Source organism: Ostrea edulis, chromosome 6, assembly GCF_947568905.1.
Source record: "Ostrea edulis chromosome 6, xbOstEdul1.1, whole genome shotgun sequence".
NCBI classification, from domain to species: Eukaryota; Metazoa; Mollusca; class Bivalvia; order Ostreida; family Ostreidae; genus Ostrea; species Ostrea edulis.
In genome coordinates this window covers 53,630,809-53,658,545 of record NC_079169.1, presented here as the reverse complement: position 1 = coordinate 53,658,545, position 27,737 = coordinate 53,630,809, and the positions used below count along the sequence as shown (strand labels likewise).

The 27,737-nt window shown below is 34.4% G+C and overlaps 1 protein-coding gene and 1 pseudogene across 3 annotated transcripts; both read right to left on the bottom strand.

The window, feature by feature from the left end:
• Nucleotides 1–191: 191 nt before the first annotated feature.
• Nucleotides 192–4,906, bottom strand: LOC125667779 (uncharacterized; annotated as a pseudogene).
• LOC125667758 (glycogen [starch] synthase-like) lies at nucleotides 4,104–27,588 on the bottom strand. Of its 3 annotated transcripts, XM_056139996.1 has the most exons (15): nucleotides 27,356–27,469; nucleotides 25,956–26,037; nucleotides 22,614–22,795; nucleotides 22,101–22,292; nucleotides 21,704–21,889; nucleotides 20,776–20,920; nucleotides 20,528–20,645; nucleotides 19,067–19,187; nucleotides 15,276–15,442; nucleotides 12,469–12,547; nucleotides 12,272–12,385; nucleotides 11,762–11,888; nucleotides 10,782–10,939; nucleotides 9,394–9,495; nucleotides 4,104–7,828 (listed from the first exon to the last, which is right to left on the bottom strand). In XM_056139996.1, the coding sequence occupies exons 3-15, from the start codon at nucleotides 22,632–22,634 to the stop codon at nucleotides 7,571–7,573; spliced, it is 1,788 nt and encodes a 595-aa protein (XP_055995971.1). In that variant the 5' UTR covers nucleotides 22,635–22,795; nucleotides 25,956–26,037; nucleotides 27,356–27,469; the 3' UTR covers nucleotides 4,104–7,570. The 3 variants fall into 3 exon arrangements, with proteins under 3 accessions (XP_055995971.1, XP_048757365.1, XP_048757366.1); XM_048901408.2 differs by lacking the exon at nucleotides 25,956–26,037 and having other exon boundaries at nucleotides 27,356–27,588; XM_048901409.2 differs by lacking the exons at nucleotides 10,782–10,939; nucleotides 25,956–26,037 and adding an exon at nucleotides 10,177–10,334 and having other exon boundaries at nucleotides 27,356–27,567.
• Between the last annotated feature and the right edge of the window lie 149 nt (nucleotides 27,589–27,737).

Genomic DNA, 27,737 nt, shown 5'->3' with positions numbered 1-27,737 from the left:
ACATGTTTAAATTCTAAACGTGTTGATTTTCATTACGGGTAATGGAAATTAAGTGTTTAGAACCTAAACGCTTACATATTTAGATTTTCAACACAATTCTAAACACTTTAAGATATGCGTTTAGAAACTAGACACCTATAGTCCGCTGGAAAACTTGAAGTACAACAATTGTTTCCATTTAAAGGTTTATTTTCTTAGAAACATCATGTTTAATATGCTAGTTAAAATTGCTCTTACATCTACATTCACATTGGATTGATTGAATATTCAAGTGAGACAGTGCTGTGTATTCTAAATATTTCTTTACATTTTGATGTACATTCAAAAATGACAAAATTGAGCAATACTGTCTACAATATAAATGAAGTTATTAGATGAATATGACTTTAAATGTAGATATTGTTTACATTTATGTCACTTCCAAAGACGCACGTGTCTATACATATATGTTAAAAGCTCAAAAGACCCATGGGCTGTTCATTGTTAAAAACAAGTGAGCTATAAAAGGCGAATGTATGTCTTAGCCCTGTCTGTATCTATTGCAGAAATCAAATTTATCATTTCAAGTCATCAAACATTTTTGTGAATTTTAAATAATTTTGGCTCATTGCCAATTTGTTCCCCCTGTCTTTAAGAATATATACTTGTAAAAATCCCAGAAGCTGATAATTCTTAGGGTACGCCAAATCCCAAACATAATAAGCGAAAAGAGGAAAGGTTAAGGCATCCTTCAAGTCTTTCGGAACTTCCATTTGGATCCCTCCAGCTATGATATAGGCATTGCATATGCCTCGTTCTCCTTGTACAAATATCAGTCTTGGAGGGTCATCCGTCTTATTCATCAATGAATTCATTTCAGTAGGCTACAATAAGTGAATAGGATATACACTATGAAATAAAACAGTATTATCAAGCGTAAAACGCAATATATGAATGTGCATTCAACATTCTAATACTCTCAATCTTAGTGTAAATAAAACAAATTTAATAGTTTATCTTAATGGTCATCATTAATGGGTTCTTTCCAGACTTTCCCTTGTGATAATAGGAGATGTTCTGCTGAAGTTTTTTCAAAAGTCTGAACTCTTCAGCAGCACCAGGAACACTACCATCCTCCTCCTTAAAAGTTATAGAAAAAAATCCAGGGTTAAAACACTCTCAACTAAATATGAAGAAAAATTGAACAACATATGGATACATGAACCAAATTTACATACCTCACTTTGATTTTCAGACCCAAAAACCATATCCAAGTGAGATAAGGTTTCTGTCCAGTTCTCCGCAATGTCATCTTTCTTGACATTGGGTTTCAACAGGAAAAATTCCTTCTCTACCTTTGAAATAAAATGTAAAATAAAATACTGTCAGTGAAGTTTGAGAGCAATTTGTTTTTAGATCGTCTTTCACTTTAGTGCAACTAAGTTTTGAAGACATGAAAAATAATTACTTTCATATTCATTGCCACTACTGTTTTTTTTTTTAAAGTAACAGTATTGTTTAAAGAGAAAAAACATTAATTACATATTCTTTTCCCCCCAAGAAATGAAAGCTTTTTAACAGCTCTTTGAGGTTCCCATCATGCTTTTTTGTTATGTAAAGCCTTCTTTCTTTGAAGGATCCTCGAAGTGCCTTTCATATCAGTGCCCTGTCGATTTCTTTCTGAGACTTTTCCATTTCTGTTCTAAAGATTTTTCCAGCATCAGTCAGACTAATTGGCTCTGCAATTTTTTTTAGATAGTATATAGTTTCTATATTTATTCAAAAGCTTCTACATGAGAAAAAAAAGATTCCGGTCGATGAAATCCGAAACAGGAGGGGGAAAATTCTATACCAGGGCGGTTTTTCCGCCCAGGGGAAAATTCTATACTTACTTTGTACATAGTGGGAAATTATATGCTGGGGCGCTTTTTCCCTCTATGGGGGAAGATCTATCCCGGGCCCGTTTTTCCGGGGGGAAAGTCTATGCGGGGGAAAAAGTCTATGCTACAACACCGGTACATCTTTTTACCCTATATAACCCCAGATATATCACAAAGAACCCAATATAATAAACGTCATTTCGGTTTAGATTTATAGAGGTGTTGTTCACAAGGTGCGGGGTGGGTGGGTGTTCATCCCCCTCCTCCTTATTTTGTTTGCAGGGGCGGATTCAGGAATGGCGATTAGGGGGCGCAACTTTATATGAGGCAGAAGGTCTAGGGGCCACCATGAGGCCCCCATTGGCTCTGGTGGGGACCCAGAAGCTTCTAGGGTTTGAAATATGTCTACTATGTAGTCATTTTTACTATATTCTGTCATTTTTAATAATATGACGCAAATTTTAAGGGCTTTTGGAAAAAATGTAAGTTCTCCCAATAAAAGTAATTCAATATATCAAAAGGTTTTGTTATTTATATCTCAGAGAGTGGAAGAAAGAAGTAGGTTCAGTTACTACTGTCATCTGGCCCAGAAAATAGATGATTTATGCAGGGGTCCCAAAATCTGGCATTCATATAAGGAATATATAAGCAAATCAAAACTACATTTAATTTGATCCGAAATTGCTTTGTGTTGTATGACAGGAGGGTGAAGTTGGCATAAAATTGCCAAAAATCAATGGAAAATTTCATAAATTCAGGGTGTTTTCCTTACCATTTTGATATTTTACCTACCAGGCTAAAAAGAAAATTAGAAGAACAAAAAATACCTAAATAAAAACCTGGAAAACGTCAGTTATTTCAGACTAATTTTAAAATAACCTGGCAAGCAGAAAATTTGGGCAATTTGTTTGGTTTTTCATGCTCTTCTTTTTTTAAAGGGACCGATTCACGATTTCCTCTCAAATTTTGTTTTTCACTTATAATGATCAAAACCTACTGTCTAATGGGTTTAAAAGGTTTCACACAAAAAATTAAGTCGGTAGTTTACGAAATTTTTAAAAGAAATGGATATCGATCTAAGTCATTTCAAGTATTCTTTTGGTAAAATGTGTCATCTAAAAGTAAAATTTTTGACATTGCAAAATTATAAGATGCTTTAAATTACAAAATTAACATTTTACTGGTTTGTTTGTAAACATAAAAAGACTTGAGTCCTTGTTTACATAACACATATTTTGCTTTTATTCTTGCATTCAGATGGTCAAAATTTTGACTGTCAACATTTCAAATGAGATATAATTTTTAATGTTTAACATCAAAAATGAAAAAAAAAATTTTTAACCCCCCCCCCAAAAAAACCGTGAACCAGTCCCTTTAAGAAATGCACCTTTTAACCATTTGTTTTCACAGTAAAAATTACGTAACATGGCAAGGCCTGGGCGATGTGAAAATTCGAACTGTATATATATCTTTGGTACCTTCGAACTACCGTAAATTGCAAAAAATATAAATGTATTTATTATACCCATGCAGTTTTAGATTGTCTTTGTCGTGCGAATAACGGGTGCAATTGGCACGACTGTCGTGCGGATACCCTCGGCCAATAGGTCATGCCAGCGTCACGCGATTCGCCACCGTGATGCATGTTCCGTGCAACGACCGAAGCAAACATTTCCCGATACTTAGTCAACGAACTTTTCATTATTATATATTGATTCGATTTGATGCACTTCTAATACTAGAAGCGCAAATTTGTAGCAAACGAAGTATTGTGTAAATAGATGTGGCGTCAGAATCATAGTTCTGCATCTCCCCCGAACATTTGATCCGTGTTAAAATAGGTCCTCGCTACCTACCCCGGCATTGTTCGACTACCATAGTAAATGGAGCGGTCCTTATGATGAGACCGCAAAAACCGAGGCCCCACGTCGCGACATAAAAATGCCTCCCTGTTCAAAGGACGTAAGCGCCGATCATAGGCCTAAATTTTTTACCCCTTCATCAGGTGACATCCCCATACGAATGAAAAATTCTTCTGCGGGACGTTGAACAAAAGATATGTACAATCAACCCCGAGCATTTACAGTACGGGCTTTTGTGGCTCCCTAAATGTCGGGGCACTTCTTTAAGAATCTATATCAAATTATGTAAATGTTTTAATATGCGTCTCTGGTATAACATAATTAGTGCTGTATATAAAGAAGATACTGAATGGAATAAATATGATAAACGAGCACACCGATAAGAAAATGAGGCTACACTTTATTAATATAGTACATTATTAACCAATAATAAACATCTGTGTGTATAATTCACAATAGGATTTAAAACGCAGTCAACAAGCAACAAACAGGTTTAGAAAAATGTAGCACTAGAAGTATATCATTTTTATACATGTATTGTTATGTTCAGCAACAATTCCCATGTTAACGTGAAACAATGTTAACCGTAAAAATAGAGGAGAATCAGGTATCACAGAAACAAAGGTCTATGGAAGCACACAATCAAAAGAAAATCAGTGATTCTGGTGCGATAACCTACGTCATATATATTATATCTTTAACAATATTTGTACAGACTAGTTCACCAAAAAAAAAAAAAAAAAAAAAAAAAAAAAAAAAAAAACCAACAAAAAAACAACCAACTAGATAATTTTTTTGAGTTGTGATGTAGTGAGGTCACATGTCTACAGTACCTGACAAAAATATATAGCTGCGCTGGGCCACACGAAACTACCCGGTCAAACCTCCATATACGGGTTACACTCACTAGTAAATATAACGATAATACTATAATACCCGAATATAGTGACTAATTATGCAGATATAGGAAAGAGGCTTCTGTATGTTACACTATGTAAAAAATCTCATTGTAAACTTAGAGACATTAGAAATGATGCTCAACACATCTACCTAATGACAGCATGGACTGTTTGCTTTGATTGTGGAAACACATTTAATTTAACATTTCCCAGAGAAAAATACCTTGTGTTCAAAGTCTTTAATCTGAATGAAACAATATGGTTTTTGTTTCTTCCTTCTGTGCATGTTCTGGGTGAAATGTCTTACTAATTGTAAAATACTCGCTGAAAGAGGAAAACTAAATACACACTCCGTATAAAGTTCTTTTCACAGACTTCCATTATTCTGATGTAATTTGAATTGAATAAAGCATAACAACAATAGTATGGAAGCAGATTTCAAGGTAACAAGAACACTTGTACAAATTAACAAGACTGCATATGCTAAATAGTTGTAAAACTGTTTTTCACTATCAAAAATACAAAATCATTGACCAATCAACATGAACATGTCGAAGATTTCACCAATATACACAGTAGGATTTGTTGCATAACGCACCTAAGAAAAATGTCAAAGATGGGTTAAAATAGGATATTTCTTTTTGAGATTTTAAAACTATTTTAACAGCAAATTCTAGAGCTAATTCAGAACGAAAACTCTTGATCAACATGGGATGTAAACCTGTGCAACACAAACTTTTGCAGCACTTACTGGTGTATCGGTATAACCACTTGGTGTATATGGCACATTACAATATTAACTATAATATGTTATCCAGAAATGTGGACAGGAAAAGATAAAATAAAACTGCCTGCTAGGTCAGATTTATAAGAACTGTATCCTATAAAGTCAATCTTTCTGCACAATGAGACAAGATGTGGTTGTGAAACACAATGCCCAAGAGCCATGGTCAGGTTTAGTTGAGGCATATCAAAAAATTAACCTTGATTAATGACCTTAACCTTCAACAGTGACATAGCTTCAGTTTACCTAATATTTAGTCTCTTGGTTTAAAAAACCAGACAAGGCTAAATGTACATGTACATAGGTTTCCCCTTCACAAATCGTCTCCAAAGCATACAAACAGATGCTGTATCTTCAACCCTGGGTTGGTTGAAAGCATGGCAGATTTGTTCATCTGCTTTTGAAAAAAAGAAAGATTTCCGACAATGTGTGCTTACTTCATGCTGTGTCAGCCTTACAAAATCTGGGCAATTCAATCTAGTTCTTAACAAATGTTAATTTGGCAAAGCATTGAAAAGCTATTTCTCTAGTGTGATATACTCACAAGAAAGCACAGTTTTAGACTATCACAATGCTGGTGTTATATGGCTGTTTCAAAAGCACATATCCTTGAAAAATATCTATCTATACACCTATTTTAAAGTAATACATGTGGTATCTAATTAACACGAGGCCCATGGGCCTTAACAGTCACCTGAGTAATATGCAGTTAACTCTTTGATTTCACAGTACAGCTTGCTCAATTTCTTAAAACTAGCAGGTAATAATAAATATTGTTCTAAAAATTATAATGCATTTCACTTTATAATTTCAGATGTTTACTCCCTCGAGGATCATCTTGGTAGTTAATTAATTAAACTGAGGTTGTCAAACTTTTCACAATCATCCTTGCCAACAAACAAGGGCCAAGAATTTCAAATGGTAGAGGCCTCCCATCACATTTGAACTATGGATACAATTTGTATGGTTGATGCACCTTGAAATAAAGTAGAAGGAAGAAAACCTTAAAGCCTTAAGGAGGTATACTACATATTAATGGCTGGCCTCCTTTCAAATCATGAATGAAAATATCAAAAGTATTTGCATATTTCCTTTAAATTTGATTGCTTAGCTATGTAGCTCAGTCAGTTGAAATGTTGACTGCTGACCTGTAGATAGTGTATTCGAGTTCAGCAGAGGTTTAAAAAATTTTTTTCACAAAGTACTTTCTACTAAAACTGTATTTTTTGATTAAATAAAGTAAATTTCAAACTTTTCAATTTCAAAATATAATTAACATATTCTCCACTTTCCATATCAAATTTCTATGGAGTGTTATTCCTCCTTAACTGATGCTACCATTATGCCATGTTTGATATCAAATCAATGTCATAGAAAACAAAAACACTTGGTGTGCTATTCTTCCTTAATCCTGAACCATGGATTTCAACATTTTGGTAGAAATCTCTCAGTATACTGTTACTATGCATATGCATATATTTTTTGAAATCAAGAAATGATACAAGTTCATTACAGAGCACCACACTAACAACACAGTCTCTAAATTTTAATGGTGCTGGTATCATCATTTTTAAGACTTAGACCCTTTACTTTCACAGGACCTGGGACCATAGAATTCACACCATTTGTTGCCTTTATCTCATAAATGCTATATACCAAAATTGGTTAAAAACGTCCCAGCAGCATTTGTGAAGTTGAAAATAATGAATACACAACAGAGAAAAGTCACCTGAGTAACTAACAAACTTTACATCAAAACAGAATAATCTCCTAGCTTTCATATATCATGTACATTTGTATCTATCAATAAAGCATTGTTTCTTTATATTTACAAATGATATGATCTGTGGCACACTGCAATATGTTTTGCACAAAACAGTAATTTCACCCACCCCCCTTCCTATTCACTTATTGTTTGGTGACAACCTTCATCTACACATGTTCCAAGTGATTCACATTGATTGTTGCTACAAACACAACACACTCAAAGCTGAGGAGCTAATGAGATCAACTCATTAACCTCTAATCAACCTGACTGTTAAAGCTGATAATAAAGCGTTCCATCTTATAAAGCAAATCGTCAATACACGTTTCACCCCTCTAAACCTGATAAAGGAACCCCCTTCAGCTCTTCCTAAAAGGTCAAGAGTTAGTGAAACTCTCCTTTCAGGATTTAAACAATGGCCTGTCTGCTTCCGGGTTTGAGTTCAGCTCTGCATTTTCCCCATCCTCATCAATATCATCCTCCTCATCGTCCCCCTGCTCTGAGGGGGCGGGCGTGGAGGAACGCGACATTGACGGGGAAGGGGGCTCAGATGCAGGCTTGGGGAACATGAACTTTTTACTCTGAAGTATCTCTTCCTCCTTAGCTGCGAGGTCTGGGTAAGCTCGGGCCACGGCAATTTGTCGCGCCTTCCGGTAGTACTGTCAAGAAAGAAACACTCAAATTATTTGTCAGAAATGACAAACAGTGCAACTTAAAATACTAATAGTCTATTGATAAGCCACTTTGTCTTGCTCTCCTATTTCTATCTAATCTTGCTTCCCTATATTGGCCCCAGCCTTGCACTGGGCCTTAACAAATTCAATTCTACATTACACTAGGATGTTTTATATGTATATGACCTAGGAATTCTGGAATGAATATTCGGGGAAAAAGCTTCATTGAAAATGCTTTGTGCCAAATTTTAAACTTGAGCTGTCCTTATTGGGACTAAGATATCCCTTGCCAACACAATTTCCAAAACTTGGCGTATAAAAAATGACTATTCTTTTATAGTGCTCTATGATGGTAGAGAAATTAGAAACCCCATTTTCCTTTGAAACAAGTTACTCTTTCTTGACCTTTAATCTAAATTCATTACATGTAGGAAGCATCATAATCTAATATTTACTTTTCCAATGTTTTTACTTTTGATTTCTTAACCAATTCAAATGACAGCCATTTCCTCATAAATGTGAACAATGTGCGTATGAATCTTAATAAATATAGCATGACTATTATCACAGCTGGGAATATTCCATTCCAAAAGAATGTAAGTAAAATGTAGATATAAATTTTTTAAAATATTTTTTTTTCATGCTGGTGTGAAACGTCACGTACCTTAAAAAATAAAATTTATTTTTTAAATGAAAATTCACTGTGTGAGGCTTCATGAACTAAATGTGGAAATAAAATTTAATAAAGTCTCATAAAATATCCAGTCATCATTGTCCTGGGTTTTGAGTAATAAATATGGAATCCAAATTAACTGCAATTCTGCAGTCACCATTGTCCAATTCATTTAACATTAGGACTTGCCACTGGGTCAAGTCACACCATGTTTCTTTAAGCAACTTTCAATTCCATTATGAGCTTCTACTGTCTTTCCATTACAAAGTTACGAACCTGACCAAACTGGCCTTAAGCATAATGTATGATGTAGGTGCCTCTTAATGTTTTGCATTACAAAGATGTGGCACAAATATTTCAAACTTTTGTTCACCAGTGACCTTGAGAAAATGAAAATGAGAAAACTTTAGTTCAGGGTCATAACACACCATCTGGCCATGTGTTCTTTGTGTCAGTTAAGTATGAGTTTCTGAAGTCTCTCAATTAAAGTTATGACTCAAACAAATATTAGGATAGATGACCACATAGCAAGTCAGGCAGGCAGACATGGCTAATCCATAATACCAACCCACCCCACCCCCCAAAAGGGGAGGGGTATAATAAGATAAAATTTGGATACTAGGTGGTTCTGCAGAAGATGAAAATATGGCCAATTGTTTGAATTCATCCAAAAGACAGACAGAAGACCAATGAACTTCAATCAGAGAAGCTACGCGTAACTTGAGACTTACAAACTGACATGTAGGAACTGAGTTTTGGGGAGATGGACTGAAACGGTTGCTTTCTCTCAAGTGTTATACCAAGGTATGGTGTAGATTTACTTCTATATCAGTTTTCAGATGTCTACAGAATTTGGTAAAAGTTGATGTTAACATACCACGCCCAGATTTCTCCAATCCAAGAGGTCACTGAGACGCTCCGTGCGATTCCTCTGTATGATACGCTGTCGCCGGGATAAACATGTGAAATCATACATATACTGAAAAATAAGAGGCGAGACTTCTACACGAGACAATCACCAGGAAAAAATTATGTTTTTGTGAATAAATATAGAAAACTTGGCTATAGATAATGATTCATTAAAGTTTTGTCTTGTGAATAAATATGTCATTGTATCCACATGAAAATAAAAGGGATCTACAGTGTATAAATATTCAATAAATATTATATAATTATACTGTATTTATTGAATAATGATATATTGAAATTGCATTATTGAGCACAACATTGGAATCTGGTATTTTGCTATTTCAATACTTATTTTTTTTTTTTTTTTTTTACACTGTGTCAGCTCAATTTCCCGCAAAATCATTGTACATACACACACATGTAATTGTACCATTTCTTTTCTGAAGAATTTTTCACTTTTAAGCCCTATAGAAAACAACTCGCTGAAAAAATAAAAGTGTTTTTTATTACCTTCAGCATCGTTTAAAAGTTTAAAACAAAGACACAACATAAAACACTATGTTAGAAGTTTACACACACCATCAAACTAGGTCAACACACGAAATGTCACAAGTAACACACCAAGTCACAAGCAACACACCAGAAGTCACAAGCAACACACCAAAATTAGAGCAGAGAAAGAGAGAAACTGTAAAACACTAGCAACTATAACAGACACACAGACAGACACACTCTAGACAGAGTGATCTACCTTGGCCAGGTGCTGCACTGACTCCTCAGGACTGGTGTTTCGGCGATCGACCACATAAATACCATACGACTGAGTCTCAGCTATGTGGTCCTGCATGAAACAGCCAAACCCCGACAAGTTGGTTGTGATACTAGGAATTCCCATCACAGTGCATTCCGCTATTATAAAATGGTGGAAAAGTCAGAACACTCTGACACAAACTACACCACAATAGGGGCCCTAACTACGTCTAACACTTTATTTCCAGATACTTCCACACAGGTTCCTCAAGCAAACACTTACAAGCAATTTAAATGGAAGGAGAATTTATAATTTTTTTTTTTTACAAACAGCAATGAATGAATGCTTCCTGCTTAAGAAAGCATCTGAAAATAGAGTCATCACTCAACAGATACGATAAGCACAAATATGAATTACAACACACAGTCATAAGGACAACAATTGTTAGTCACAATAAATAGAATTGTAAACTAAATCGGAGACAAATTCAGTCCATCGCCAAAAGCACCTGTCATACTGATTAAAAGTGTCTGCATGCTGTAAAGAAGAAACAGAAAAAGGCTGAAAATATAAAGAAAATCCCATGTTTCTGTTTCCATGGTTACCTGAGTAAGCTGTTGGGCCGAGTCCTCTGGACTTTTATATCGACGGTCCACTATATACAAGCCGTAGGATTTGGGATCTGTGACGTGATCCTGTATAAAACAGCCGAAGCCGGAGAGATTGGTGGAGATGCTGGGTATGCCCATGACTGTACACTCCGCTACAGAAATCAGCATAAAAAGAAGCTTTTACAAATGTCTGCTACGATCTGCATATATTTTCTCCTAAAAAATCTTCTAAATTAAATGTACAATGATACCTGCCATTGCTTTTGAGTCTAGTTAACATCTTCATTAATAAACATAAAGAAAAAGGAGATCAAGTAATGACAATTTAATGTTTTATTGCTTTGCTCTCTGATAGAATTAAGTATTTAGAATGATTTTATAAAACATTTCCTACAAGCATATAAAGTCTCATGAACTCTATTTCCAGACATTGAATAGAAATGCTATACTTGTAGTTAACATACTGTGGGTCCTGAAGGAAAAGAAATTTGTATCAATAATCTAAAATACAGTAAAACAAAACAATATCACACATGATAAAAGAACATGTAAAAACAAGTATATCAATTATAAAGGAATTAATCAATATTTTTTTCATTGGATGGAAGTATACTATGAAAAAAAAAGACTGAAAACTGCATCAGTGAGTGTAGCAAAGTTTTCTGGGTTTTTTTCCTGGTATCTATCAAAAAAATAATAAATTTATTCCTTATCATTTAAATATTTCAAAACATTGAGTTTAAATAATAAAGCACGATATGATTAGAGTTTCCAATTCATACAACATATCAATACACAACATGAAGTCAAAATCAGGTTTTCTTTGATGAAGATTCAGCCAAACAAAATCGCTGTACTTTCATCAAGCCTATGAATATTAGATGATATGCATTAAAATATCAAACTGTCACTACTTTGATATTCCACAGGTGAAACATACATGTATAGGTGAAACATACAGGTGTAATACTAACCAGGTGTGTACCCCCAGGGTTCGTAGTATGAAGCGAATACTCCTAAATGACAGCCTCTAACAAAGTCCTCATAGTCCAATCCAAACAGCGGATTGGTGGAATTCAGAAACTCGGGGTGAAACACAACCTGAAAATTTTGAATATGTAAAAAGATCTCTCTCTCTCTCTCTTGTACAACCTACTTATATATGGAAATGTATCATTTTGAGAGCATCACTACTTCTGAACAAAGTAAATAATGCAATCAATGTTCAGCCTTAATCAGAGTTTACAATGATGGACATTAAAGCTGATTTCGACAAAGAATATGGAGGCACAATATAAAAATATCCGTCCAGCAAACGGTACTAAAGGAATCAAGATTCCCAATGACAATCCACCAGCTCACAAATCATCTGTTGTAACAAACCATTTGAAGGAAAATGAATCTGATTATGAATCTCCATTTCATATGATGAGATGGGAACAGTAAACAAAGGAAAGAGAGTTTGACTACGTCGTACTATTTACCTTAACTCTGTCCTCTTTTCTATTAAAGAGCTGACATTTTCTGAGAGCACCTAAGATTTGGTCAGTAGCATCATCATTTACATTGTGGGTACATATCGGAGGCAAGCTGTTCCTCTGAAAGATTAAGAGTTCTATAAATTGTAAAAGTAATGTCAAATACGAAGTTAATCAACAAATTTAAAGCAACATGTACTTACTTGAGCAGAGTAGATACACCTCTTTAACTTGACTATATCCTCTTGCTGTAAAATCTCATCCCCTGTTGGAATTTTCCCCCTGTAACCAAACCAACAAAATTCTCAGTCTGATGGATAATGTAGTCATATCAAGAACAGAAAAATGTTCATCAATTTTCAGAAATAGGAAAAGATGTGGTTGTGAAAAAATGATTCCCCATTTGGTCAAACTCTAACGTTAAAAGGTCAAAAACTTTGGTATGAAAAAGAAAGATGAATACATATATGAAATATGAAAGCCCTATCACCATTGATTCAAAGGTCATGGACAATGTTTCAATTTTTTGCAGATAAACAGACAGACCAAATACTGTATGCCCAAATTGATTACGGGGACATAAAAATGGTGTCATACACATGTGCAAACTCTAACTAATCTATGAAATATCAAAAATTGTCCTCTGCAGATTTTATTACTCTCTGCATGTCCCACTCCCTACTGAGTAATCAAACCTTCTGTAATATTTTCCCAGTGTGAGAAAATATAGAATGCTAACCAAGCAAAATCAAATGATAAGACACATTCCAGTAATATTTCTTGAGTAATACAGTCAACTCTCGATAAACCGCCACCTTTTGTTCTTTTGAATTTAAAGTGTTTTAACAAATTTGGTGATGAATTGAATTTCCGCCACCTTGGGGAGGAGTTACTTTTCTTGTATATGTAAGAGTTATCTTTCCTTTATGTACAAACTTAATGTAAAAATTTCTTGAAATTTTTTTCCCTCCAAATTTTCTAACATGATTAAAATAGTTTTATCAATAATAAGGCTTTATTTCAAAGCAAGACACATAAACACAGTGTGTTTCAAGTTATTTAAAAACCTTGTCCATTGTTGGTATTTATTACACCACATGGCTGTTTCCTGGTAGGTGAGCCGTCATTAACTGGATAAAGATCGAGGGGTATTTAATACTTTGCAGCCAAAATATCACCCATTGTCCTCCTTTTTATGAACTTTTCCCATAAAACAGTAGAATTATTGGAGATTTCCTGTTGTATACATTGCGGATGGTTTCCATGGTATGTAATAATTTGCTTATTTTCTTAGAAATTCAACAGAAACCTATTTCATGGCGAAGCCATAGCTAAACTGAAATATTTTTCGATGAAGTCAAAACAGCAAGACTATGATTCAAATCAAGTAATTATCTTGTTTATTTATTACTAGGTACCTTCTGCTCAGGTGTACGCCGGAGATCGATAATGACCAATTTCCCACATCAATGATCACGTGCACCCATGGCGGTTTATCGAGGTAATTAACACTTTGATATAGACTTTTGTACTAAAAATACTGTGGCAAACAGCGATAGTGAATTTGGTGTTTTAATGAGAATTTAAGTAATAGGAAAAATGTTCTTAAAAAAATGCAATGTTAAAATGAAAATGGCGATGAATTGAGTGGTGATAATTCGAGAATCAACTGTATATCTAAAATATGGCATAATTGGATTTGATGCACTATTTGAAATAATCAAGATTAAGTGCTTGTTCTGTGAAATAAATAGAGATATTCACATATAAGCACAACCATAAATTAACACTAAAGTTTCACCACCAAAAATGCTGAAATATGAATCCTGCTTAAATGACTACATGTAAAGTACATTGTAACACTTGGGGAAATTTTCAAGATACATCAGTAGCACAGTAAGCTCCCTTTGTAATTGAGTAAATTCCCTTAGTAACTGAGTGAACTCCCTTTGTAATTGATGAGTAAACTCCCTTCGTAACTGAGTAAACTCCCTTTGTAACTGATGAGTAAACTCCCTTTGTAACTGAGTAAACTCCCTTTGTAACTGATGAGTAAACTACCTTTGTAACTGATGAGTAAACTACCTTTGTAACTGAGTAAAACTCCCTTTGTAACTGATGAGTAAACTCCCTTTGTAACTGAGTAAACTACCTTTGTAACTGATAAGTAAACAACCTTTGTAACTGATGAGTAAACTACCTTTGTAACTGAGTAAAACTCCCTTTGTCACTGATGAGTAAACTACCTTTGTAATTGAGTAAACTCCCTTTGTAACTGAGTAAACTCCCTTTGTAACTGATGAGTAAACTACCTTTGTAACTGATGAGTAAACTCCCTTTGTAACTGAGTAAAACTCCCTTTGTAACTGATGAGTAAACTCCCTTTGTAACTGAGTAAACTACCTTTGTAACTGATGAGTAAACTCCCTTTGTAACCGAGTAAACTCCCTTTGTAACCGAGTAAACTACCTTTGTAACTGATGAGTAAACTACCTTTGTAACTGATGAGTAAACTACCTTTGTAACTGAGTAAAACTCCCTTTGTCACTGATGAGTAAACTACCTTTGTAATTGAGTAAACTCCCTTTGTAACTGAGAAAACTGCCTATGTAACTGATGAGTAAACTCCTTTTGTAACTGATGAGTAAACTACCTTTGTAACTGATGATTAAACTCCCTTTGTAACTGAGTAAACTCCCTTTGTAACTGATGAGTAAACTACCTTTGTAACTGATGAGTAAACTACCTTTGTAATTGAGTAAACTACCTTTGTAATTGAGTAAACTCCCTTTGTAACTGAGAAAACTGCTTATGTAACTGATGAGTAAACTCCTTCTGTAACTGATGAGTAAACTACCTTTGTAACTGATGAGTAAACTCCCTTTGTAATAGAGTAAACTCCCTTTGTAACTGATGAGTAAACTCCCTTTGTAACTGAGTAAACTCCCTTTGTAACTGATAAGTAATCTCCCTTTGTAGCTGACTACACTCCTGTTGCCGTTTACCATACCTAAGACATTGTTCAAATATCCTCTTGCCGATCTGTGTCTGTACATGGTGGACTGTTTCCTTCAGCTGTTTAGAAATGGCTTGACCTCTCAGTGATTCCACATTGAAATTGTTTGTCTTTGTCGGGAAGATTAAGAAGGCTACTACTGTCATCTCACTGTTTGCTTGCTACAAATACAAATCACTATTTGATAGCTACAAATATATGTATCACTTCTGATTGCTACAGATACATTTCAACAATAGCTTAAAATGCATCTCAAAGTCTGCTTGCTACAAATACAAGTCACTGATAGCTACAAATACATGCTCCGGGTATCACTTTTGATTGTTACAGATACATTTCATTGATGGCTACAAATGCATCTCACTGTCTGCTTGCTACAAATACATGTCACTGTCTGCTTGCTACAAATATGTCATTGTTTGCTTGCAACAAATGTGTTTTATAGCTGCATTATGTATGAATACATGCAATTATTTAAATGCATCAAATAAATCTCACTGTCTCACTGTTGACAGCTACAAATACATCTAAATGTTTGTATAAATATAAAATTAAATGTGCACCAATTCTCAATAGTAACAGAGTTTGAAATAATCGATGACCCAATGGTCTGGGGCAAGTGAATATCGGATTTGGGCAAGTGATTTGTAGAGAACATGTGCCCTTAGGGCAAGTTAATTATTGATACTTATCAAAATTTTTCAACAATCGGGCTAGACGTGTGTGTCCAGGCTTTTATCGCATGCAAATTCACTTTTTGTTAAGTTATACTATGAAGTAACACAATGTAGATAAATCAACGAAATTCATTCGTTTCTAAGAATGAGTTGCCTTAAGTGGAGTATACAATCGACAATCCTTGAATCATTTCTCTACACTTTACACAAACGTGTGAGCCATAGGAGGAGTTCTGAGTTAGTTTATCTAAGAAGTGCGTTTCCTGCTGCAAGTGCCTTAGAATGAGCTGTCTACTTTTGCAATGCTTTCGTAATTCGATGACATTACACTTTGACAAATGACAAGAAAGGTGTAAATAATGCTGACTATTTTCTAAGACTTTAAAGAGACTGGTTCACGATTTTTGATGAAAATATTTTTCATTTTTTTATGTTAAACATTAAAAATATAACTCTTTTAATGTTGACAGCCAAAATTTTGACCTTCTGAATGCAAGAATAAAAGCAATATTTTAGCCTTAAATATGTGTTATGTAAACAAAGACTTGAGTCTTTTTATGTATACAAACAAGTGAAATATTGATTTTGTAATATAAAGCATCTTAATTTTGCATAGTCACAAATTTAAACTTTTAGATGACACATTTTACCCCAAAAATGCTTGAAATGTGAAAGATATAATAAAATTAGATCAATATCCATTTCTTTTAAATTTCGTAAACAATAACATACTGCAATCTTTGTTTACAAAACAAATAATATATAACCTTAATTTTATATGAAATCTTTTAAATACATTAGACAGTAGATTTTGATAATTAAAAATGAAAAATAAAATTTTGGTGAAAATCGTGAATCAGTCCCTTTAAGTGAAAATCATGAATAAGAATAGCAAGATTACGACGTTTTTTTTTAAACCTGCTGTTGATGCTAGTTTGAATAAGCAAGATACAAGGCCTAATTCATGAAAATTGGACCAGTTGTTTTCATAACCAATGATCCGACGGGACAGTAAAGGTTATCAATTGACCAGTAAAAATGTAAGTTGATAGCCCAAGTGACCAGTGAATAAAAACAAATTATTTCTAGCCCTGAGTAAAATTTTTAGCAAATAGCTTTGCAACATTTAAATGTCTGTGTGTGCTATGAAAGAAGCACTATGCTTGGAACACACAGACGTTTAAAACTGGCTGCTAGTTGCGAAATACAGATAAAGAACGGGTATATTTTTTTCCTATTGAAAATATTCAACATGTGTTTTCAAATTAAGGTAAGTATTTCAATTCCAAAATGCTGTTAGATAAAGCTCATAGGATATATTTGTTCCTCCCTCATCTGTTTTAGAGAAAATTGGCCCAAGAACCAGAAAATTAATTTTATGTGGCCTAACTACCGTCTGGGTACACATGAAATTACAAAGTGTGCAGCAAACCCAAGCTAATTTCAGGTAAACTATATAGGTTACATTTCTTAATTATTGAATAACTCAGAAAATACTCAGAAGTTTTTGACAAACTTTTGTGACAATCTAGAGAAGATACATGATTATTTCTTTAATTGCTGAAACTGGATACCAAGCAGTAGGAGTTACAAGCCTTCCTCTATTATAAATATTGGCACCTAGATGTTCTGAGCCCTGTGATTTATAGAGCAAAGGAATACAACATACACTGCAAAATGATATGATTGAAGCTATTTGCTGGATATATTGCTTTATACTGTAAACAAACACTTATATCATGCATTGGAATGGTTAAATGCAACAAGTGATATTCATCATGTGCCAGTATTACATGTAACCAAAATGCCTAATTCTTTGCAAGAAAAAAAGGATGCTAGCAAATCCAGCCAATATTTCTTGTGCATGAGTGAAAGTCTGCTTAGAATATGGCTGCAGTGAAAATCATTTACCTTGAAATAGTAATTCCGTTTTAATTGTTTACCTTGAGATAATAATTCCGTTTCAATTGTTTACCTTGAAATAGTAATTCCGTTTTAATTGTTTACCTTGAGATAATAATTCCGTTTCAATTGTTTACCTTGAGATAATAATTCTGTTTTAATTGTTTACCTTGAGATAATAATTCCGTTTTAATTGTTTACCTTGAGATAGTAATTCCGTTTTAATTGTTTACCTTGAGATAATAATTCCGTTTTAATTATTTACCTTGAGATAATAGTTCCGTTTTAATTGTTTACCTTGAGATAGTAATTCCGTTTCAATTGTTTACCTTGACAGTGATTTTTTTTGTTTTTCAAACTACCACCCCTCCTTTTGAATTGGGAAAAATTAGCGACATTTTCCTCAAATTGGGAAAAATCATTCATAGTAAGTTAAAATGGTAAAGATGCATAAAATAATCAAATAACATTTTATTTGTTTGAGGTTTATTTCAGATTTGATTTAAAATCATAAAATAAATCATTATTTAACATTAAATATGCATTGGAAGTCACACTTTGTATAAATATTATTTACTTTTTCCAAGAAATACTTATTGTCTAATATCATACAGAAAATAATAAATTAATTCACCAGCATTTTTACCCATAATCTTGTATAATCATATTAATAATCAAGTTTCCAGAATGTATCTCCTGTTTGTATTTTTCGGATTTTAGTAAAACCCTATACTGTTGGCCACTTCTGTTATTAGCCTGACCCTACATACGATGGCGGTCAAACTGAAAATGTCAACAATATGCTTAATGTGTATCTGGAAATTATATACTTCGCTGCATATCTGCTTATATGGATGCCTCCATTGTTTTACATATTCTTTACAAAACCTTTTGCATGCGCAGTGGTTTGGAGAACAAAACTGAAGAAAAAAAACGTATTTACTCTTTGTCAGCAATATGCCTATACGGTAACCTTTTTTTTAAAATGGCCTAATTTCCCTAGATTAGAAATTGGGAAAAACATATATATATAATTGGGAAAAAATAGCTAATTTTTGTGAGGGGAAACAGCCGAATATCGGTGGCATTTTGGCCCCAAAAAAATCACTGCTTGAGATAGTAATTCCGTTTCAATTGTTTACCTTGAGATAATGGTTCCGTTTTAATTGTTTACCTTAAGATAATAATTCCGTTTTAATTGTTTACCTTGAGATAGTAATTCAGTCTGGCAAGAGACTCAATGAACATGTCAGCACCTTTGTTGGAAAACTCGTATCGTCCAGCCGAGAAAAAATAAAGGGTCTTATCTAGATCGAAGTCGTAATGCCTGTAAAAAATAAGAAAGGCTGTTTTTATCTAGAAATACCTCAACAAGAGGATATTGTCTGTAACATAACATAAATGTAAATTCATTACAATAAAGTGGATACAGGAGTAATAACCCCCGCAGGGCTCATTGATATAAGACCATATTTGATATATTGTATAGATGAAGTCATTCACTAGTCTCTAAAAAATGTCTGGACAAAATCATATCCACTGACAGACAGACAGTCAGGCAAATGAACTGATGATTCCATTATACTCTCTCCTAAACTAATGCAGTATTCTCTGTGAGAGAACAGATTGTTACAAAATCTAAAAGAAAATGAAAAAAGTTCATAAAATTGAAGTAAGAGGCCCATGGGCAACATTGCTCACCTGAGCAGCAGTCCTAGCAATAAACAAGCTTGAGCAAAACTAACATTATACAAGCAGCTTGGTTAAAAAAAAAACTTTCCAAAGATAACAAGTAAAAATTCATTAATTATCAAACTTAATTATTACACTTGACTACAAATTCATTAATTATCACATGCCCTTGCAGACAGATTATGGCCTTTTATATTACAAATTACATCTAAGGATGCTTTGTGCCAAGTTTGGTTCCCTATACATTTGCATGTAAAACTTTCATCCCTGATTGAGACCCCTTCCTAACCTCAGGGGTTATGATTTCTACAAATCTGAATCTGCACTATGTAAGGAAGCTTTCATGTAAATTTCAGCTCTTCTGGCCCAGTGGTTTTTGAGAAGATTTTTAAATGACCTCACCCTATTTTTGCATTTTTTGTGATTATCTCCCCTTTGAAGGAAGCATTGCCCTTAATTTGAACAAATTTGAAAGCCCTTCACCCAAGGATTTGCCAAGTTTGTTTGAAATTGGCCCAGTGGTTCTAAAGAATAAGTTGAAAATGTAAAAAGTTTACAGACAGACAAACCAACAGACAGACAACAGGTGATCAGAAAAGCTCACTTGACCTTTCAAATCAGGTGAGCTGGAAATGACAGGTGCACAACTTCATTATTTACATATTATATATACACAAAGTTTGAATCAAATCTGTTCATTAGTTTATAAAATATACTCTGAACAATGACAACACCCCTCAAACTAGAAAAAATATCCATAACTTCCTTGAATCTTGAATTATCTCAATGAAAATAGCAGGTGCAAAACTTCCATTATTCTACAAGATATACAAAGTTTTCATCAAATCTGTTGATTTACTATGGACACATCTGAACAAATAGATGTAGGGACAGATTGATGGACAAGGTGATTCCAGTATACCCTCCAAACATTGTTTGCAGGGCAGGTGGGGTGGGGTATAATTAACTTTTTACCCGTAGAAGTGTCCCCTGACAAAATCGTGAATTTTCTCTTTGTAAATGGCATGGAGATTCTGGAACTCGTGGATTGCGCTGAATTTGACGACATTTAAACCATTTGGTAAAATAACATCTGAAAATAACAAACCATTTGACAAAATAACACCTGAAAACAACAAACCATTGGGTAAAATTGCATCTGAAAACAACATCAAACCATCACCGGCAACTGTGACGTCTCCATCTGAGTGAAAAGTCTGTACCTGGTTTCCTTTTGAGTAAGTATTCAGCCTCCACGCCTGTGATTTCCGACACTGTGGTGAACACATGAGCACAGTGTACGGCTGCCCTCTCCATACAGTAGCGGTGGTAGATCTGCCGGTCACCCGCTTCCTTGTCCAAGTTATACTGTGAAATCATACCAACAATTATTGCTCCAGTATCTGGAGAAAATGTCATCTTGTTGTTTATAATCCTCCCACTTGAAGTTTTATTTCCAAAATATTCAACACAACAGTTTAAAATTGTAAGATTGAACTACTAGTAACAATACAATAATCCATAATGTGCTATTGTGCAGCATTATCAATAATCAATAATGTGCTTTTGTGCAGCAATATCAATAATCCATAATGTGCAATTGTGCAGCATTATCAATAATCCATAATGTGCTATTGTGCAGCATTATCAATAATCCATAATGTGCTTTTGTGCAGCATTATCAATAATCCATAATGTGCTATTGTGCAGCATTATCAATAATCCATAATGTGCTATTGTGCAGCATTATCAATAATCCATAATGTGCTTTTGTGCAGCATTATCAATAATCCATAATGTGCAATTGTGCAGCATTGTCAATTATCCATAATGTGCTATTGTGCAGCATTATCAATAATCCATAATGTGCTATTGTGCAGTGTTATCAATAATCCATAATGTGCTATTGTGCACTGTTATCAATAGTCCACAATGTGCTATTGTGCAGTGTTATCAATAATCCATAATGTGCTATTGTGCATTGTTATCAATAATTCAACATGTGCTTTTGTGCAATGATATTAATAACCCATAATGTGCTATTGTGCAGTGTTCAATTAAACTGCACATCTGCTTCATCTACCATTGCACAACATATAACAAAATACATACAATCATACACAGCTTACATTTTCTTTCGATATTATTTACCTTATCAATATTATTATAGAAGTCTGAGCTCCCCGCACACAGGTACCGTCCTAGGAGTGTAGCGTGGGTGGTGAAGATGGTGGTGCAGTCTACCTTTCTTGTCCTCAGGTAAATAAGGCCCGCTCCCGCTAACCACTCATGAAAATGTGTCACCACCATAGGCTGGTCTGTCAAGTTTTTACGGAACTGAAAAATAAAAACCGAGACTTTAACACTACATTGTATTTTGTTTAAAAAACTAGCAATGCAGACCCCTAATCTTTCTGTACATTTGTATTTATTGTTCAACCAAATAACAAGACCTAAATATCCACTATGACAAATACTACAATTTTAAGTATCAGCTCAAGATTAGGAATGACAATTTTAGAAGAAAAGATGTTGTTAAATCACATACCTCGCCTATGAACCATGCCACTAAAGCCCCAAATATGACGGCATCATTAGACTCCCGGTCGTGCCACGGAATACCAATGCCACCTTTCTCCCACAGCTCATACTTAAATTCATCGAGTTTCCATGCAGCTGATCCAATATCAAACAGAACGACCTTAGGGTATCCATCAATCAGCCAACGACCAAAGTAAACCTTCACAAAAATAACGTTTTCATTCAATCCCTGGAGAATTCTATATCTAGAAATGATTATAGATGTCTGCTGAAACTGAATAACAAACAGATGATATCTAAGGAAGTTTCAGTTGTGTTTGAATCAATCAACAATGTATCCAGATTAATTACTAGTCAGTCATGGATACATTAAATAAAGGCTTCAGTGAAATAATCCTTATAAAAAACTTCTCTAAAATCAATCTGTAGATGAACTAATGTGGTCTGCCTGTCTGTAATACATACATGTACTTGGTACCAGCATCTCTCATTGCTTGTAGAGTCTGCCTGTAATACATACCTTGATACCAGCATCTCTCATTGATTGTAGAGTCTGCCTGTAGATGTAATGATGAGGTTCTAGGATTTCTACCTCCGTTCTCACACACGCCTCGTTATAAGGACCCAGTAAACAGTACTGTTCTCCCAGTTCTCCTACACTGACTGGGGCCTTAGATTTGATCACCGTGTAAATACCGCCAACTGCAAACACATACATTCAACATCTAAAGGAAACATAATGTCAAATTCAAATGAAAGTTGAAACCAAGGAAGTCTATGTCCTGGCCAGTGGATTCCTACTTTAAAACATTACCATTTATATTTAGACAATATTATAATTCATACATTAAATTCTGCATCACCAAGTAAACAAAACATGTTTGTAAAACACCATGCACCTAAGCATGGCCAAGTTCAATTGTGGCAAATTTCACCTGACCTTGATAAATGACCTTGACTTCTATCAGTCAAATGCATGTACTTATATTCTTTTATAGTTTAAAAGTTATGACCAATTGTGGAGAAACAAAGAAGACAAGATTTAGAAACCAAAAACAAGATTACTCTCATCTTTCAAATTGATAAAGTGGGGCATGAAAATGCTGATGGGGCAGCATCTTGATCAGCTTAAATTCATTTTCATCATTTTTATATACTACATCTGAAAACAAAATGTGTTTGTGAAACATAATGCTCCTAAGCATGGCCATGTTAAATGGTGGCAAATCTTATCTTGGAGAATGTACTTTGATTTATAAAAGCAGTCAAATAGCTGTGACCTTGATTTTTCACTCAATCAAGTATGAAGAGACTTACATAAATTATAAAGTTAAAAAATTATGACCAAAGTTTAAGTTACAGACAGAAGGACAGACATACTGAAAACAATGTGTCTCCCTCTCCCTATCTTCAACCTCAAGGGAATAAAAACAATGTACTGCTACACCATGGTGCAATTTGTCATTGGAAGTCCTGTATATATTTATGTTCAAATGGAAAAAAGAAAGTATATCCCCAACCTCTTCTTGACATTAATTAACTCTCTACTCTCGTCTTACAAAGAACTCGTAAAATTTACGACAAATATAGCTTGACTGGATAGGCAGTGCAGGCCTACTCTAAATAAAAAAGGTCTTTGCTTGCACTCTTTTGACTCATAGTATATTAAAAACTTGGGTAGGCAAGCAAGTCTCTGTTTTCTTTATTAGTTTACAATTTACTGGACAGAAATACATCATTCTGTTCATATCCTTTCTTAATGTCAAGATCACAAGGTCATTCTGTCGGTCGTCTTATTACAGTGTACAACGAATATGAGGACTCTGAAAAGGTGACTCATTCAAAGTAATTACACAGCATTGCTATAAACACAGGGTTTGACACTAAGGCACGTCCGACCGACCGAGTCTACTAAATGATAGGTCCGGTCGGGTAAAATGTCGATTTACTAGTCTGACTGGTCGTGTTTAAAAATAAACAAATTTAAAAAACTTAACTTTAAATCATAAGATATTTTATTCTTTAAAAAAAAAAGAAGAGTTTACCAGCAATTTTGATCCGCATGACATAATCTCTATTTTTAGTTCTAATAAGTCGCAGTCGTAAGTGATGTTCTTTGACATCTACACAATGTTAACGTGTGTAAAGTTATGTTTTGGTTAGATAGAATTATTGAATTCATTTTCATTAAAAAAAAACCAGTTCATTTGATTTGAATATAAAAAAGTGTTTATCAAATTAATGAATTACGTCGTAAACAGCAATTTTTTGGTGTTTACATATGTGTAGAAATGTCTATATTCAAATACGATTCCTCGTCCTCAAGGAAAGCAAACGTTGTCCCAAGAAAAAAAAGAAGAAAACATTGAGAAGAAACAAAGCAGGGCTAAGTATGAAATAGAAATTAAAAAAAAAAATATTGAGGTCATTTTATTCTAAATGGATTAAAGAATTTCCGTACCGGTAAGAATTTAAAGAAACTGAAAATATGATTGAAAGTATATAAAAGCATCAAATTGAATGGCGAGACTAAATAATTTTTTGAGACAAATAAATGCATTTTAGAGCAAACGTGACGTTTGCAGTTTAAATTAACTATTTAGATATGGAGAATCATCATATTTTTTTCTGGAGAGTTGGTCAGGGCTAGTGGATGTAAGGTCAGGTCTAGTAAAAATCATTTGAAGTAGCCCGATTGGTCTAGTGCTCAAAAAAGTTAATGTCAAATCCTGTAAACATCTTGTTTTAATTATTAATACCACTTAAGTCTATTATCTAATTGTCTCCAATGATGATGATATTTAATTGAGGTTTATGACTATAAGTACCAAATTACCAGGATATACTACATCAGCAGTTCCTAGATAATCTGTAAGGCAGGTTTCATATGTGCCATGTGACTGTCAAACATTTCTTAAGGAGCAATAACACACCAGAGAAATGTGAAATGATTGAAAACTGAAAAGCAGAGGATATGAATCTATGTACAATAGTATTTTGCAAAAGGAAAACTTTCAAATTTACCTTACAGGGCTCAAAATTAGCGAGAAATACTCGCAAAATGCGAGTACATTTGAAAAATAGCGAGTAAAAATAGTGGACACTCGAAAATCTTAGCGAGTGGTGATTTACAAACTATGATCGTATCGTATCCGTTTTATACGGTGATGCACTATTCGCTTTTCTTAAACTTGCACTCTGAATCATACAAACGCTTACATGAGCGACCGATTTCAACAACCGTTTCTATCAGGATTTTTCTTTTACAATCTTTTAAGAAACTCGGAGTCAAACAAATGCTTTAGAGGTCGGATATCGCATTATGATGAAAAATATAGACATATGCCACGAGTCCTGTTCACCTATAGGGGTGATTATATTGAATTCCAAGTATGAGGTTTTTGCTATTCATTTATCTAAAAACAAAAACGGAGTCTATGTTTAACCAAGTCTTCCGGTAGTTATTTTTATCAGAATCATGAGAATGTCCTATCTAAATTAATTTATTGTCATATTGAGGTCGGGTTGTAGTGATGACATGAGTGCACTGCTCACCATGTAGATGATTATCAAAAAAGTTCATGGGGCTAGTGATCATGCTGCTTATAAAACCACGAGTCCGGGATTCGCTTTGAAAAATCACTAGTGACTGCTTTTTTCTCTTTCTTTTGCTTATTGTCCGCCATTGAGTAGTAATCACGATAGACTCAAAGATTCACAATATCTTCCAAAAAGTATCCAAAATACTCACATGCGTTTCAAAGTATCACAGTAGTGTCAATCAGATTCAAAATATTTAAAAAATCCGGCTTATGAACGTCAAAAATAGAACAAAATTTGATGAAATAAGCGGAGCTCTTACACCTGTGTCAGTACTACTCCATCACGTGATTCGGTCTCCAACAACCCTGAAGTGGTATGAAATTGGAAGACTGGATCTAGACCTGCAGTAAACAGGTTGTGGATTAGAGGTGCGATAATCAAGAGACCTAAACATTGCACCATATGACTTACGTAACTTAGTGTCTTGTCCAAATGATGCCTGTTGACCCACTAGGTTCAGTTATGAATAATGATTCGGAAAATCATTGATTTAAAAAAAAACATGAAAAAAGAGCACTGCTTTATTATTTTTATTTTAGCTTGTAGGTTTTCATTTTAGCCTGTGGATTTTTTACCCACAGGCTATAATTAGCCTTTGGTAGAAAAAGTTAATTTCGACCCCTGCCTTACTTAAGTCAAAAAATGCAGTTTTAAATCTGGAAAAAATATAAACGTTTGCTGGACTTAAACCTACATGTATGATCTACAGAATGGCAGTTGACATGTTAACTGACTGATTTACCCAGCTAGACAATCAAATTCAAAAGAAATGCACAAATCTTGCTGATATAAATTTATACTTCCATTCCAAGTCATGCCATCCTGTGGGGATCTGGGTTAGAATAGGTCCTCAGTACCCCTTGCTTGTCATAAGAGGCAACTAAATGGGGTGGTCCTTTGGATGAGACCGCAAAAACGGAGGTCCCGTGTCACAGCAGGTGTGGCACGATAAAGATACCTCCCTGCTCAATGGCTATAAGCGCCGGGTATAGGCCTAAATTTTGCAGCCCTTCACCAGCAGTGGTGACATCTCCATATGAGTGAAATACTCTTGAGCAGAACATTAAACAATATTCAATCATGTGGAAATCAGTTATTATGATGATGTATCATTCCTCTTTAATTCATATGATTGATCAAATTAATACAAGAGAATACTGAACAAAGTCTATTGAGCACATTTTAAACTTCAGAAATGAATAGGCCTGGTACTGACATTTTTGTTTCAATAATCTTACTTATTATACAGCTCAAGATATTTCGATAATAAAATGCTAATATATTACAGAGACTGGGACTGTTACAATCCCATACCATCCATATTACCAAGTAATCTCTAAATAGCAGGAACATCAAAATAAGGAATTTATGAATAGGCCTATAGTATAATAATTTTCAAATTGTTACAAGCATGCTAAATTATTAGTTTTGAGAACGTGCTATTTAGTATTTAAAATGCATTCAATAAATTTATTTCCTGTTAATTAAGGAAGACCACACACGTTGAACGTGTCCATTGGCATGGGACCTCGGTAGGTATCTATGCACAAACTTTACATGCCCCGTTCATGCGTCCGTTTTATAGGTTAACGTATGACCTAAAATAAACTCCGCTCCGGCAGCGCAGCATGACCGAAATTAGGCCACCCCATGTTTTACCTTTGTTTGCCACTTCCCAGGCGATTTCGAAAACCCACTTATTCTGTGCAGCTGCTGTTGCTCCCCTGTCCAAAAGCATTTCTTCGAAATCTGGACATGCATCTTTGAAACTTCTATAAAAGCTGTTGCGTCTTCTCAATGACATATCCGAAGTACCATCAGTTGCAATATAAGCCTAGGTCAAGAACGAACAGTTGTGCGAGTTTTCGAAACGCCGAACCCGTTTCATTTCATGGCCAAAAAAAAAAAAAAATAAATAAATAAATAAGCGTGCGCGGATCAAACGGGTGGGGTTTGGATCTCCCTTCTATTTGTTTAGTGAAATTTGCAAAGTATATATCATAATGATTAATGAAAAAACAGATACATGTATTACGTTTGT

Coding starts and splice junctions, on each gene's coding strand:
- LOC125667758 (XM_048901408.2), bottom strand. CDS start 27,500: ATGTCATTGAGAAGACGCAACAGCTTTTATAGAAGTTTCAAAGATGCA. Junction 22,293..22,613: donor TGAGAGATGCTGGTATCAAG/GTATGTATTACA, acceptor ATTTTTGTGAAG/GTTTACTTTGGTCGTTGGCT. Junction 11,889..12,271: donor GAAAAGAGGACAGAGTTAAG/GTAAATAGTACG, acceptor CAAAATTTTCAG/GTTGTGTTTCACCCCGAGTT.